This window comes from Eurosta solidaginis, chromosome 2 (genome assembly GCF_040869045.1).
Source record: "Eurosta solidaginis isolate ZX-2024a chromosome 2, ASM4086904v1, whole genome shotgun sequence".
NCBI classification, from domain to species: domain Eukaryota; kingdom Metazoa; phylum Arthropoda; class Insecta; order Diptera; family Tephritidae; genus Eurosta; species Eurosta solidaginis.
In genome coordinates, this window is record NC_090320.1 from 289,204,810 (window position 1) to 289,221,385 (window position 16,576).

The 16,576-nt window shown below is 39.8% G+C and overlaps 2 protein-coding genes across 7 annotated transcripts in view; one reads left to right on the forward strand and one right to left on the reverse strand.

Annotated features, from left to right (window-relative positions):
- The window catches only part of LOC137241140 (tropomyosin-1-like), an 857,608-nt gene that overhangs the window by 375,895 nt on the left and 465,137 nt on the right, over positions 1-16,576 (reverse strand). The window lies entirely within an intron of this gene.
- The window catches only part of LOC137241147 (uncharacterized), a 49,770-nt gene that overhangs the window by 25,133 nt on the left and 8,061 nt on the right, over positions 1-16,576 (forward strand). For both annotated transcript variants that reach the window (XM_067768443.1, XM_067768442.1), the window contains exons 2-5: positions 3,004-3,112; positions 3,288-3,415; positions 13,446-13,525; positions 13,590-13,733. In XM_067768443.1, coding sequence (XP_067624544.1) covers positions 3,047-3,112; positions 3,288-3,415; positions 13,446-13,525; positions 13,590-13,733 — 418 coding nt within the window. In that variant the 5' untranslated portion in view covers positions 3,004-3,046. The remainder of the gene's footprint in view (positions 1-3,003; positions 3,113-3,287; positions 3,416-13,445; positions 13,526-13,589; positions 13,734-16,576) is intronic.

Consider the following 16,576-nt stretch of genomic DNA (forward strand, 5'->3'; position numbering starts at 1 on the left):
ATCAAAAGCTTTTGAAAAAAGTTTTATTTAATTAGAAAAAACAATTTTTTTATTTTTTATTTGACTGTTGAAACACTTAATTCGGAATCAACAACTCGTGCGAAGTTGGTTCAACATCTAATTTTGATGGATGAAAATCTAAAACTATATCGGTTGCATGGACGTGTAACTCGGTTGCTTTTACCAGCTTTTTCTTGAAGAAAACTTCTTTGATCAGTGCTGCCGTTGCCACACAAATTTATAATTTTCATACATTTTCATCTAAATTTTGTATTCGGTGACTTGAGTCCTTTTTTCCTAAAGAGTTGTCAATTTTGAGACTTATTTTTTCTTTTAAATAATATTTTTTGAAAAATATTAGTAATTTAAAATGTTCAACATTCTAATAAAAAAAGTACGCAAACGGTTATCAATGCCAGGTCAAATTTCATTAATATTTGAAAAATCCTAAACTCAGCACTGGTACTATTTGAATCAAGGTTTATTAAAATAAAAAATAAAAATAAGTATTTTATTGTTTGACTTTTAAACTTTAGCTCTCTTTTTGTTTCTATGCCATTATTTTGTTGTTTTTTTTAAATAACTTAAGAAGTTGATACTAGTTTTAAATTTTTCTTCCTTGGAACGTTGAGGTGTGATATATTAAAAATAATTAGATATTTAAAACTCATAAAAAGACCAGTTCGAAAATAAGCAAAAATTAACGATTTTCCATGAAATGCTCGAATACATTTAAATGGTGGCTCGCTTCAAGCGTGGGGAGGATCAGATACGAACGAGAGAGGCGCATCTCTATTTTGTTACATCCTGCAAACCAACAGATAGCCAACAGGGGAAATGTCCCTACATACATTGGTCCAACATCCAGTAATGCTTTGGATATTACACTGAGCTCCGAACGTGATATATCAAGGTATGATTGGATGGTTCTTGATGTACCATCCTTCTCCGACCATGCGTATATTAGCTTCAGCATCCCTCTTTAGAGAAGGGAGGAACCTTTAGAAACCCTAGGTCAACAAACTGGAGGAGTTTACTGAATTCCTAACTAGGTCGCTTATGACTGCGTATAATAAAGCTTGCCATCTAAGAAGATTCAGAGGGAAAGCAAAGCCGCTATGGTGAAGCAATGAGCTGAGTCTTCTAAGAATACAGGTAAAAGAAATGTTTAAGCTAGCAAAGACCGCGCAAAGCGAAGCGTGTCGGTACGAATACAGGGATCTATCTGGGGATCTACTGAGGATCTGCAAGCGTGAAATTTCCAGGGCGAAGAGAACCTTATGGAAATGTTTCTTTACGGACTTAGAGTGCTCCAGCGGGTAGTGCCGGGCTTGGTCACCGATACCAAGATCGAGTGGGCAGTGAAGACGTTTTCTAAGTTTAAATCGCTGGGCCCAGATGGTATATTCCCGGCCATGCTACAAGTCTCAAGTAGGGCGGTCGTGGAATGGCTTAAAATAATATTCGATGGGTGCATAAGACTGAATCATGTACCTCACTCTTGGAGAACTGCTCGTGTAGCTTTCCTACCAAAGGCCGGAAGATCGGTCACGTGTATGCCAAAAATTATAGACCCATTAACTTAACATCATTTCTGCTCAAAACCTTTGAGAGGCTGATAGATGTGTCCATAAAGTCCAACGTGGATGAAAAGCTGCTCTCCACAACACAACATGCGTACACCAAAGGCAAGTCGGTAGACACCGCATTGCATAGGGTGGTAATAAGCGTAGAGAAAGCTCTGGAATATAAGGAATATGATCTGTGAGTCTTCTTAGACATTGCCGGGACTTTTAGTAATGTCTCTAAATGGGAGATTATGGATGGTCTTAATTACATTAAAGTATATCCAGCCTTAACCAGATGGATCGGCTACATGTTAAATTCCAGGAAGATTACATCACAATGGGGATTATACGAGGCCACGAAATCAGTGGAGGGATGCTGTCACCTCTGCTGTGGACGCTGGTCATCAACCAACTGCTCAGGCGATTTGATGAGGGACACGTAAAACTTAATGCTTACGCGGATGACGTTGCAATTTTCAATTGCAATAAGTGGAATTGCCTTCCAACGATTAGCTCTTTGAGTGATCGGGCGCTTCGGCAGATTCATACCTGGGCATCAAATGTCGGGTTGAAAGTCAACGCGGGTAAGATGGATATGGTCTTGTTTACAAAGAGGTACAAGGTCCCAAATTGGATCAGGCCTAAGTTAGGAGGAGTGACCCTACCTTGCACAAATTATCTAGGAATCATCCTAGAGAGTAAGCCGTCATGGAAGCTCAACGGGGAGGAGAGGGTGAAGAAGGCCTCAACGGCACTTTATGCATGTAAAAGAATACTGGGGTGTACGTGGGCCTTATCGCCCTCTCTTTCTCATTGGGTTTTTACAGCGATTGTAAGCCCTATTCTATACTATGGAGTTCTTGTTTGGTGGAAAGCCACACAGAATGCAACCTACCTCAAAAAATTAGAGGGAGTATGCAGATTATCAATGCTTAGCATTACGGGAGCCCTGGAAGCAACCCTGATAGCTGCACGGTATGCCATTCTGCACATTCTACCTGTGGACCTGGTAGCAAAGAACATAGCGTTAACAACTGCAACCAGGCTCGGTGCCTCGGGGCAGCTTGAGCGCCGACCATACGGCCATAGTAGTATAGCGTTATCAATTACAAGACGAACAGACTACCTGATTCCCTATCTGTTATATCTTTGTATTAAAATAAACAGTAGGGAAATTCCCATATCTGAAGAAAAACTGCATTATTACACACTCAAGGTCATTGGTGTTAGCCTTTGTATCGTTTTTGCTTCTTTTAAACGAAAATTAGTTCAGAATAGAACCATATGTATATGTATTATTGCGCAGCCTTGTAACACTATTAAGCACACAAAATAACAACAACAGTATTTAAAGTGTACAGCTGGGTATGTAATGTTCGGTTTCACTCGAACTTAGACTTCCTTACTTGTTAATCAATTTCACTTTTTTTTTCAGTGCCCCTTTGTCAATTTTTATTTTTTTGACATCATCATGTTTGATGGCCGGAAATGCAAAGCAGTGCCCAACAAATATAAAATATTTGAAAGAAGTGAGATATAGTATGGTGAGTATTAAGATCTGTATACTTAACTAAATTAAGTGTTAGCTCTATGTATAACTTACTTACTTACTTAATTGGCGCTTAACCGTCTAAACTATGTATAAAGTCAGGCCAATTTTATAGTACTATGTATAGACTTTAAATCCATTTTAAAAGCTTATGTTTTAATTATTTACAGTTGGAAGGTAGCTGGTATATGCAAAGTAGATATATCCCCCAGCACCCTGTAGATTACCGCTGCCATAAAACTGATATCACCACTGGAAATCAACAGCTAAATATAAAAACATTCCAAATAAATGACAAGTAAGTATTTTTAATTGCAGGCAAAGCTTTTGGTTTTAGATGAAAGTTATGTTGTTTTTTCGACTAAGTGAAGTCTTTTGTGTCCAATGAAACTTTTTCAAATTACAAGTGCATAGGTAAAATATTTGTTTCCCTTTTCGTTCTGAAATAATAACACTGAAGATGGTACAACACCGAATTCGGTTCGTATTCAAACCAAATGGAAATGATGGAAAATTGTTTCAATATACATCAATTACCTGCTTTGGAACCATTTACCGCCATTCCTCGTCAAGTTTGGTTCGGAGACAAACCGGTTTCCGCATTGTGCCATCTTTAGTGCAATTTATCGAGAACCAAACAAGAAAAACAATTTAACTATAAAATTTGATTTAAACAAAATTTCTTTCAACCCAAATGACTGCACTTTTTTTATATTGTATGGAATTTCGGGAAAATTCCGCTTATTTAAAACCTTCTGCTAACGTTCGAATCGCTAAACCGCTGAATAATTCACTCCAGCTTTCAGTATTGCAAACTGTTCTTTATTTAGAATACTTTGGGAGTAGTAAATTATTCTTCAATATCACGTACTTAACAAAAGCATGTTTAAATCAAACTGATTACTCATTCCTCAGTTTGCGCTGGTTTTATACTCTCTGTTGTGTCGTCCGCATATTTATCCAAAGGTCTAGATGTTTGACCTTCTAGAATTATTGGATCTCCTGCTTGGTTACCAGCTATATTCATGTATATGCGTGTGTATATGTGAGTAACTACTTCGGCGATGACTACTTCTGTGTGTGTGGGATATCTCTTCGTCGCCTTTTATGTACGTGTGTAAATGGATTAAAGTGATGTGTTCGAGTATACAAGAGTGGCAGCTTGCTTTATTGATGTTGTGCCCTTATTTACTAACAGCTTAGTGGTGCTAAAATTCGTCACACTGCCCTCCACCTGAGTCGCATCGTTCCGATCTGACAAATTTTCTGATCTAAACGCTGCCAGCCTCTCCAAATAAACCAATTTCATTAGGTTTCGTGGTTTGCCAATGCTATGTATGCGGTAAACTACATCGTTGATCCATTTTACAACTTTGTATGGGCGTTCCCTATTACACTGCAATTTCGGAGACAACTTTTTTTCGTTGTGGGTTGTATAACAGCACCAAATCTCCTTCCCGAAAGCTTTCTGAATTAATTGCTTTATCATACCTAGCTTTCATCTTGTCACTCATGATCTTGGTTGGTTGTCTTACAAGATCGTGTATTTCCTTCATCTCTCCCTCCAATACACGAGAGGATTTCTTGGTATTTCTCTGGGAATCAGCATTTATCCCAAACATCAAATCAGTTGGCAGCCGAAGGTCATTGCCAAGAATCACCTTTGCGGGAGTTTGGCCCGTTGTCTCATGCACTGCCGATCGGTAAGCCATCAAGAATAATGTTATGCGTGTATCCCACTCTTTATGGAACTTGTTCACTACTTTCTTTAAGTCCTTCTCCAATGTTCTATTGAATCGTTTCCACCATATCATCGGACTGAGGATGCAATGCAGTTGACCGTGCTTTTCGAATGCCTAATGTCTTACACATTTCTTGGAATACAGTTGCTTCAAAATTTCTACCTTGGTCACAAAGTAACTCCATTGGTACACCAAACCTACAAACCCAATTGTTTATAAACACTTCTGCTACTGTTTCCTCTTCTTGATTTGGAATTTGCTATGCCTCTGGCCATTTGCTGAAATAATCCATAACGACCAGTAGATAATTGTTTCCGAGGTTTTAAGTACGAAACGAACCTGCGACATCCATAGCGATCCTATCAAATGGTGCACCTGAGTTTTATTGCTTCATCTGGCTATGATTTCGGGTTTTAGCTCCTTCGCTCTACTGCAAACCTCGCAGTTGGCAATCCACTCCGTGACCGACTGACGGCAAACAAACCAAAAGAATATCTGCTTAATTTTCACGAGCGTCTTCGTGATCCCCAGATGACCTCCACTTGGACCATTATGCAGCTCGTTGAGAACGTCAGGAATCCTTTTCCTGGGAACAACTACCAGTTTCCTCTTACATTGACCATCCTCATTCTCCCATACTCGATGCAAGCAGCCTGATATCAATTCTAAACAGTTACACTGTGCCCAATTTGACTCCACAATAGGGTTCTCCGCTGAAATCTCCTCTCTATTTGGCCTTTCATTCCATTTCCATCTCAACGCTGCGTGATCTGTCCTGACGCGAATCGCTGCCCGTAGAGGTAATTATGAAAATGTTTAATGCTCTCTACCAATGCCAGCAACTCTCTCCGTGCAACGCACTACCTACCTTCTCCTGTCCATCGACCATTTCGTACCAGATAGCGAGTCCAGATTGTCGTCAATTTATGGCAATGGGTAGCTATCCTTTTTCGTGACGTCGTTCAACTTGCGGTAGTCCACGCAATACCTCATTTTTCCATCCTTCTTCTTCACAAGTACCACCAGCTCCATAGACTAGCTAATGGTTCGATTACGCCGCTGTCGCTTTTTTCTTGTATGATTTGACTCACAACTTCCGGCTTTGCCATCGAAACACTACGAGGAGCTTGACAAATTGATGTTTCACAACGTTGATGCGGCCTGGAATGGAGCCATCCTGGTCAAATATGTTTGCGCACTTTAGGAGCAGTTGTTTTGCCTTATTCTGATAGTCTTCCTCTAGCCCCTCCGTCCATGCCGTGATGTCATTTGAAAGATCAATCTTGATTGCTAAAACGTTCTGAAGCTATTCACAGTTAATAATTACTTCAGCCTCTTGGCATCTTCCCAATAAAGCTCCTTGAGTCAGTTTGAATGGTGACTTGAACTCATTGAGTACTCTTACCGTAATATGTCCATCTTGTTTAGGTTTTTCTTACAAGCATTTTCGTTGTTGATTTGTTTGCTGCCTCGACAACCCAAAATATGTTTGTCCCATAATCTCCATCAATCTTTGCCCCGATGACCGCCTCCGATTTTGGTGGTATTTGCTAATTCTCCTCCACCAGCACTTGTTCCCTGCGGTAGCCTTTTTCGTAGCCGAAATTAAGTGGCACATCAATGTTCTTATATCGCATCGTCTTGCTTTGCATGTCGATCTTGATGCATTGGTTGATTAAGAAGTTCACTTCAATTATGATTTCATCAACAATCTCTGCCACTACAAAATTGTGCATTCAAGCAAGAGCTAGCTGTCGCCCTTTGCGGCTGACTTGCTTTAGTATAACGATTGAGTGAACTTGGAGATTTGCTCATTTCCTTCAGCTCTACGCTTACGGCCACCCATATTGTTGGAACTATTACGACCAGTGGTTCGATGACGTACAATGTGATCTGGATCTTTTTTGTTGTGATCCCTTCAGTACTTCCAAAATTATGTCCACCCAATCTGGCCTTTTTACTTCCACGCGTTGAGCTTTGTATGCGGGTTTACTCAAAAGTGACGCTGTTTCCTGAGTCAGTGCATGGGATACCGTTTCAGCAAATGTTGGCTTTGGGTATGCGTATGTAGCTGGCTGCGCTTCCACGTCCCGTATGCCATTTATAAAGCTCTGGATTTTTACCCTCTCGGTGTATTCCACGAGTACGCCAGCATATGCTAAATAGGTCAGCCTTTCGACATCCGACGAAACTCCTGCAAAGTCTCATTCGCTTTTTGGTAGCAGTTTTGCAACTCAATTTAGTACATCTGTTTCCTATGCTCGCTTCCGCAACGTCTCACGACAGTGACCACTAATGCTTAATGACTGTTCCGTTCGTACTCTGGAATTGTCTTTAAGATACCAGCTCCAGTCCCTTTCAATTCCACGAACTGTGCAGCAATTTTATCTTCAGCATTCCAGCTGTTCAGTGTTGACGTCCTCTCAAATTGAAGTTTGAATACCTGGAAAGGAACAGAGCCGTCAAAAGATGGAATTTTTACCTTTGGATTTCTCTCTGGAACAGCTGGGCGATTTAGTTGTAACTGCTCCAGACGACCTTTTAACGATTCTATCTCGGCATCAATTTTATCCTTATAAAATTTGTGCATCCTGCTCCTCCAACTTCGCAAAGAGCTGCGATGATACCTGCTCCTAAATTTGTGCCGACATTTCAGATATGCGTGCCTCTTGCAGTTCCAGTTGAGATGCCGTATATGTCTTCTGTTCTTCCAATTGTGCTTCAATCTTCGATGTTATGCGTGTCTCCTGCGATTCCAGTTGAAATGTCATTGTCCACGTTTGTGCAGATATTGCAGCCAATAGCATGTTCAAGTCTATGCTCGTAACTCTCTGTGATGTTTCGTTTTTCTCTTCCATTTTTGTGAATGTTTCGTCTCCATCAGGACGAAAGACGTATTCGTTCTTGAAGTTCGATCTTGTCGTCGGTTATACTCAATCCACGGTTCTCCAACTCCTTTTTCAGTTCCTGGCTCTTTAATTCACGTAACTTTATCATGTCCAAATTGTATTCGAAATCTTAGGAATTTTTTCAACAATTCCTCCTCCGGCACCAATTGTAAAGAATTTCGGCGATATTCCTCATATTTCAAACTTTCTTCTAACGCTCGAATGGCTAAACTGTTGAATAGTTCACTCCAATTTTCAACATTGCAAACTGGTCTTTATTTAGATTACTTTGGGTGTAGTACAATATCACTTATTGAACAAAAGCGTGTTTAAATCAAACTGATTACTCATTCCTCAGCTTGTGCTGCTTTTATACTCTATGTTGTCTCGTCCGCATATTTCTCCGAAGGTCTAGACGTTTCGCCTTCTAGAACTGTTGGGTCTCCTGCTTGGTTACCAGCTATATACATGCATATTTGTAGGTAATGTTTTTATACTGGCCACATGCGTGTGTACGTGTTTGCATAATCCTCTTTTGCATTTCGATCTTGATGCCATGGTCAACTACGAAGTCCACTCCCAATATGACTTAATCAACGATCTCTGCCGCAACGAATTTATGTAGAACCATGACCTTCCCAATTAAGACTTCACATACCACTTCTCCCTGGACTTGGTTAAACTCGCCAGTGACAGTACGCAGTCTTGCTCCATGTAATGGCTTTACTCTCCTCTTGACCAAATTAGACCAGATTATAGAATGAGATGTGCCCATATCTACAGTCAGTACACGTTCCTTGCCATCCACATTTCCTCTGACGGAAAGACGGCTCGATTTTCTTCCAATTTATGATACAGATATCACAGGACATTCAATAGCTGGAGCAAGTTCTCGATCTTCACATCTGTCTCGCTCTTGCTCATCTCCTCCAGCTTTGTTCTTAAGACCACACATGCTGTTGAAGCACTAGAATCAGCAATGCAATGTGACCTGACTTCCCGCATTTGAAACATTTGATTACTCTGTCACACCGCTTTTGCCACCCTTTCAGCGCCTCCAATATTGTGTTCACCCAGTCTGGCCTTTCTACTTCCACACGGCGTGGTTTGTATGCTGGTTTACTCAAAAGTGAGGCAGTTTCCTGTGTCAGTGCATGGGATACCGTTTCAGCGAATTTTGGCTTTGGGTTTGCGTATGTTGCTCGCTTCGTTTCGACATCCCGTATGCCGTTTATAAAGCTCTGAATCTTTACCCTATCAGTGTATTCCACGGGTGCGTCCGCATTTGCCAATGACCAACCTTTCAACATCCGAAGCAAACTCCTGCAAAGTCTAATTCGCTTTTTGGTAACGGTTTCGCAACTCAATTTGGTGTATGTGTTTTCCATGCTCGCTTCCATAACGTCTCTCGACAGCGGCTATCAATTCTTCATAACTGTTCCGTTCGTACTCTGGAATAGTCTGCAAGATTTCAGCTGCAGGCCCTTTCAATGCCACGGAGAGTGCAGCAACTTTATCTTCAGCATTCCAGTTGTTCACTACTGACTTTTTGTCAAATTGAAGCTTAAAGGCCTGGAAAGGAACAGAACCGTCAAAAGATGTAGTTTTTACCTTCGTATTTCTCGTTGAAGCAGCCGGGCGATTAAGTTGCAACTCCTGGATAAGTCCTCTCAAGGCATCCACCTCGGCCTAAATTTTTTCGCGCTTCGAGTTTTGATGATATACCCGCCTCTTGTGCTTCGAGTTGTACTGTTATGCGTGTCTTGTTCTTTCAATTGTGCTTCCATCTTGGTTGTTATACGAGTCTCCTGGGATTCTAGCTGTGTTTCCATCTTGCATGTTACACGTGTCTCCTGTGATTCCACCTTGGATGTTATAGGTGTCTTCTGTGATTCCAGTTGCGATGACATGCTGGTGGATATTTGTAATGACCAATATTGCAGCCAATATTATGTTGAAGTCTGTCTTCGCCATTGTCTGCTGTGTTTCATTTTTCTCCCCCCCCCCATTTTGTTGTCTCATCGCCATCAAAATGAAAGACATTCTCTTCTACGTTAATTCCTTCTGATTCTATTGCCTCTCGTAGTCATGTTTGTAGTTCGGATTTATTGCCGTTTGTGTTCAACCCACGGTTCTCCAACTCCTCTTTGAGCTGTTGGATCTTCAAATGAAACTTGGCCATATCCTTGTTGTCTCTTCTGACACCAATTGTAACGAATTTTGGGAAATTCCGCTTATTTGAAACCCTCTGCTAACGGTCGAATAGCTAAACTGTTGAATAAATCACTCCAATATTTAGTATTGCAAACTGGACTTCATTTAGATTACTTTGGGAGTAGTACTTCACAATTAAACTTCTCAACCAATAGCGTGCTTAAATCAAAACTGATTAATCATTCCTCAGCTTGCACTACTTTTATACTCCCTGTTGCCTCGTCCGCATATTCCTACTAAGATCAAGACTTTTCACCTTCTAGAACTGTTGTATCTCCTGCTTGGTAATTTAGCTACTTATATGCGTGTGTATGCATGAGTAACAACTTTGGCTGAAGACTACATGTGTGTGAGTGAGTTATCACTTCGTCACCTTCTATATATGTGTATAAATGATGATTGATGTGTTCATGTACATAAGAGTGGCTTCTTCACGTTTTTGTTGTTGCGTGATTATTTACTAACAGCCTAGTGATGTCAACATTCGTCACAATATTGTGATTATGATATAGATATGACCCGAATTCGAACCAATAATTTTCAATGCGCTGCGGAGAGGGGTGAGAGCAGGGTCCAGTATGCTCTACACTGGGATCTTAAAAAAAATTGCTGCTAATTGTTTGCCTGCATGGATGACCTAGACATGCTGATTAGGGGTAAATTTCTTGTAAAATAAAAATTAAGCCACAAATCAGCCAAGCAAGCATTGGACTGGAGAGCTGGTCTGCACAAATGATTGATCTAACAAGGCTCATGCAGCTCTGGTGATTAGAGTTCCGATAATATTCATTAGGGATCTGACGAATACTCAAAACTACTTCGTGTTGAAGCTGAATTGAGGACGATGGCATTAAATCATGTTGTCGATACATTCCTTAAGAGTTCAGAACTTTTTTTGCCGCTAGGTTATAGTATTTTGTTCTCAGTTTAGTCAGATCTCCGAAAGATGTATCCATTGTCTAATTTGGTATTTGAAAACACATCGTCGCTACGACGAAGCTTAAATTTGCAGTATCCCACTTTGTGTAGACTGGGCAAAGACCAATTGGATTCCAAACGTGAGACATGCATCCGTCCGATCATATTTCACATATCCGGTGGAATTTCGCACAAAGGCTTATAGATGGGTCTTTTATCAACTCCTCGTCGCCGTATTTGAATGGCTCCGCAGGAGAACCATCAGCGCCCGCAGTGGCGGAGTGAGAGGGGGAAAGGGTGTATTTGCACCGGGCGCTACTCACAGGGGCGCCAAATGGTTCGCAAATCATTTTTATTATAACTGGTTTCTGGAAAAAATTTTCTATACTAAGAAGGCATGCATATATCCGGAACAGTTGCGACAGGTTGTGGAATAATTGAAAGCATATATACATATGTATTTTTCTCACGTTCAACGTTACGATGGGAATTATTAAAAAATGATCTAACAAAAACTGCCAAACGTGAATCTGAAACACGATGCAGCACCACAATACAAGCGGTTAGCGTTATCGCCAATGGGCTAGAGAGTGTGGTAGAACACATAGAACAATTTGCAGATTAGCACACCTCAAGTGACACCAGAAGCGAAGCTACAATCCTTTCCAAAATATACTTAATTTTAGTTTCATTATTTCTGGTAGGAAATCTTAAGGAGGATTGAACGTATGCAGCTCAGATTACAAGATCCGGGGATGAATTTTAGAAAAGCGTATCATATTCTTAAATCATTAGTGCCTGCAATATCCGATATTCGAGACACTTTCTGTGAATCAATAGAAAAAGCGAAGTCTCTTTTTGAAAAATGGGGTATTGGTATAATAAAAACGTGTAAGAAGGCGCCGCAAAATGCCTGGAGAATCGGCAAGAGAAGTTGGTCTTTCCGCAGAATGTGAAATTTCGCGCGTTATGAAAAGTGTTCTCGATCGTTTCCAAAAAGAAATATGTACAAGATTTACACGATTTACTTTACTTACTTAATTTGTTTAAACGGTTACGGCCGTCCAACAAGGTGCGCCAGTCGCTTCTTCTCTCTGCCGACCGTCACCAATTGATCACACCAAGGGAGTTTAAATCGTTTTCCACCTGGTCCTTCCAGCGGAGTGGGGACCGCCCTCTACCTCTACTTCCATAGGCTGGTTCCGACAGAAACACTTTCTTAGCCGGAGCGTTATCTTTCATTCGCATAACATGGCCTAATCAGCGCAGAAGGTGCGTTTTAATTCACTGGACTATGTTGATGCTGCGCAGAGCTCGTACAGCTCATTGTTAAAACTACTTCGGTACTCGCCATCGCCAGCGGGTAGAGGTCAATAAATCTTTCGAATGACTTTTCTCTCCAACACTCCCAGAGCCGCTTTATCTGATGTTGTCATGGTCCATGCCTCTGCACCATACAGCAGGACGGGTACGATAAGTGACTTGTAGAGTTTAATTTTCGTTTGCCGAGAGAGGACTTTACTTTTCAATTGCCTACCTAGTCAAAGGTAGCATTTATTGGCAAAAGTGATTCTTCGTCTGATTTCAGAGCTGATTTTGATGCTGGTTTCCAAATAAACGAAGTCTTTTACCATTTCGAAATTGTGGCTGCGAACAGTAGCGTGGTTGCCAATGCGCATATGCGCTGACTCTTTGCTCGATGACAGAAGGTACTTCGTGTTGTCCTCATTCACCATCAAACTCATCTTTACCGCTTCTTTTTCCAGTTTGGAGTAAGCAGAACTAACGGCGCATGTGTTTAGGCCAATGATATCAATGTCATCAGCATATGCCAATAATTGCACGCTTTTATACAATATTGTTCCAGAGCAGTTAAGTTCTGCAGCTAGTATAATTTTCTCCAGCATCGAATTAAAGGAATCGCACGATAGAAGGTCACCTCGTTTAGCTTCGAAGGGCTCGGGGAGGTCTTTCCCTATTCTGACTGAGCTGATAGTGTTGCTCAACGCCATTTTGCACAGCCGTATAAGTTTTGCGGGGAAACCAAACAAATTTTTTTCCCCGGGCACAAGAAAATTGCACTACGCCACTGATCGTTCGAGGTCTTGTTGTTTTTTAATCTGGTTATTTATATTCTGATTTCGTCATAGTCGGGTGGAGGAACATAAATTCATCGATTGCGGGTTCAAAGTCATCATAAATCCTTGGGCGATAGGTACATCGTTGTCTCCATTTGGAAGGTCAGAGAAGTGTTCCCTGCATAATCTAAGTACTCTCTGAACATCGGTTAAAAGGTCACCGTTTTAATTCCGACAGCATTTTACCCCCGACTAAGAACCTTTCTTCTGTCGTCGAATTTTTTTGCTAAAATTTGCAGGCGTCATTCGTGGTTACGAACAGCTCATGCTCCTCACACTCATGCCTTACTGCCTATGCTTTTTTCCTCCTGCAAAGGCGCCTTGCTTCCTCTCTCAGGTTACAGTAGCGTTCATATACTCTTCTTGTTGTTTACTTTGAAAATATACACAACAGTTTTACAAATTTTGTTTTTTTTCACATTTATTAGCGAATCCAAACAAGTTACAAACGGACAACTTATATTCCTGCCTGATGGTCAATTTTATAAAAACTATGATGATAAACATGGTATATTACTATAATCATATCTTTCTAAGAAATTTAAACTTTAACTTTTATTTATATTTTGCAGCATGTGCTAGTTCCGCTAGTTCCTCTAGTACCGCTGGAGGTCAAGATATTGATTGGGAACACATTGTGTACAAAATTATAAGTCTTGATTGCGAGAAACTTATCATATATTCGTGCCAGGATTTTTCAAATGATAAACACGTCAGTAAGTAATTTTTGTTTTGAGTAAGTATTGCGATTTGTGGCTGCGTACGAACGCCGCCAGACTAGGTCCCTATTATGCATGTTCGTCACGGAAAGCGAATGGTCTGCAAGATCATTTGAGCGATATAAGTATAAATAGAAGCGGTTTTCTTACTGGTGGAAAATCAATACCAGTGAATACCTTTTCGAATTTTAAGTTGTGTGAACAATGTCTTATTTTACTAAAAGGTAATTCAGCCGACTTATTCTCATTCTCTATGCCATAAACGCAGTAAAAAAGATATAGGAGCACACGCTAATACGAGTCTCGCAAGCACAGGTTATGTATTTGAAAATGTATCGCAATGTATGGTTGATCTGGTCGATCCGTGAGGACGTCAAATAGGATGACTTAGTCCATAGTTTTTTACTAATTATTTTTATTATTATAAGTTTTTGTTTTTTTTTTAAATAATTTCTTTGAAATAAATTTTTTTTTACCAATATTCTTTACTAATTTTAATGAAATGAAGTTTTCTATTTCGTTACATTTTCACAAATTTTATAATTTTTTTATACTCAGTTGAGCAGAGCTCACAGAGTATATTAAGTTTGATTGGATAACGGTTGGTTGTACATATATAAAGGAATCGAGATAGATATAGACTTCCATATATCAAAATAATCAGGATCGAAACAAAATTTGATTGAGCCATGTCCGTCCGTCCGTCCGTTAACACGATAACTTGAGTAAATTTTGAGGTATCTTGATGAAATTTGATATGTAGGTTCCTGAGCACTCATCTCAGATCGCTATTTAAAATGAACGATATCGGACTATAACCACGCCTACTTTTTCGATATCGAAAATTTCGAAAAACCGAAAAAGTGCGATAATTCATTACAAAAGACCGATAAAGCGACGAAACTTGGTTAGGCCTTGAGCTCGATTCGAACCCGCTATCTTAAAATCAGTAGGCCGATATAACAACAAAAATTGTTAATACATCCCAGAGCACGGGGAAAAAAGTGTCAATAAATTATGACACTATGGCGGCATTGCCAACAAACAAGTCCAATTTTCACAGCCATTCTGCAACAGATGTCGCAGTGTTGTGAATATCAATTGGCACGAAACAGAATAGAAGTAGGATTAATGAAGACAAACAAAAAACCGCTGTGATGGCTGAATGGTTATAGCAGCGGCGCCTAAACGTTGCCGATGAAGGAATTTAGCAGTTCCCGAAATGGATCTATACAACGAGCTTTGGCAGTTGTCTAAAATTTTTTCTTTCTTCTATTCTAATTTAAAAATTTTTTCAATTAAGAAAAAATTTATCATAACAATAATAATGATAAAAAATTATTGTTAGGCCTTGAGCTCGATTCGAACCCGCGATCTTAAAATCAGTAGGCCGATATAACAACAAAAATTGTTAATACATCCCAGAGCACGGGGAAAAAAGTGTCAATAAATTATGACACTATGGCGGCATTGCCAACAAACAAGTCCAATTTTCACAGCCATTCTGCAACAGATGTCGCAGTGTTGTGAATATCAATTGGCACGAAACAGAATAGAAGTAGGATTAATGAAGACAAACAAAAAACCGCTGTGATGGCTGAATGGTTATAGCAGCGGCGCCTAAACGTTGCCGATGAAGGAATTTAGCAGTTCCCGAAATGGATCTATACAACGAGCTTTGGCAGTTGTCTAAAATTTTTTCTTTCTTCTATTCTAATTTAAAAATTTTTTCAATTAAGAAAAAATTTATCATAACAATAATAATGATAAAAAATTATTGTTAGGCCTTGAGCTCGATTCGAACCCGCGATCTTAAAATCAGTAGGCCGATATAACAACAAAAATTGTTAATACATCCCAGAGCACGGGGAAAAAAGTGTCAATAAATTATGACACTATGGCGGCATTGCCAACAAACAAGTCCAATTTTCACAGCCATTCTGCAACAGATGTCGCAGTGTTGTGAATATCAATTGGCACGAAACAGAATAGAAGTAGGATTAATGAAGACAAACAAAAAACCGCAGTGATGGCTGAATGGTTATAGCAGCGGCGCCTAAACGTTGCCGATGAAGGAATTTAGCAGTTCCCGAAATGGATCTATACAACGAGCTTTGGCAGTTGTCTAAAATTTTTTCTTTCTTCTATTCTAATTTAAAAATTTTTTCAATTAAGAAAAAATTTATCATAACAATAATAATGATAAAAAATTATTGTTAGGCCTTGAGCTCGATTCGAACCCGCGATCTTAAAATCAGTAGGCCGATATAACAACAAAAATTGTTAATACATCCCAGAGCACGGGGAAAAAAGTGTCAATAAATTATGACACTATGGCGGCATTGCCAACAAACAAGTCCAATTTTCACAGCCATTCTGCAACAGATGTCGCAGTGTTGTGAATATCAATTGGCACGAAACAGAATAGAAGTAGGATTAATGAAGACAAACAAAAAACCGCTGTGATGGCTGAATGGTTATAGCAGCGGCGCCTAAACGTTGCCGATGAAGGAATTTAGCAGTTCCCGAAATGGATCTATACAACGAGCTTTGGCAGTTGTCTAAAATTTTTTCTTTCTTCTATTCTAATTTAAAAATTTTTTCAATTAAGAAAAAATTTATCATAACAATAATAATGATAAAAAATTATTGTTAGGCCTTGAGCTCGATTCGAACCCGCGATCTTAAAATCAGTAGGCCGATATAACAACAAAAATTGTTAATACATCCCAGAGCACGGGGAAAAAAGTGTCAATAAATTATGACACTATGGCGGCATTGCCAACAAACAAGTCCAATTTTCACAGCCATTCTGCAACAGATGTCGCAGTGTTGTGAAT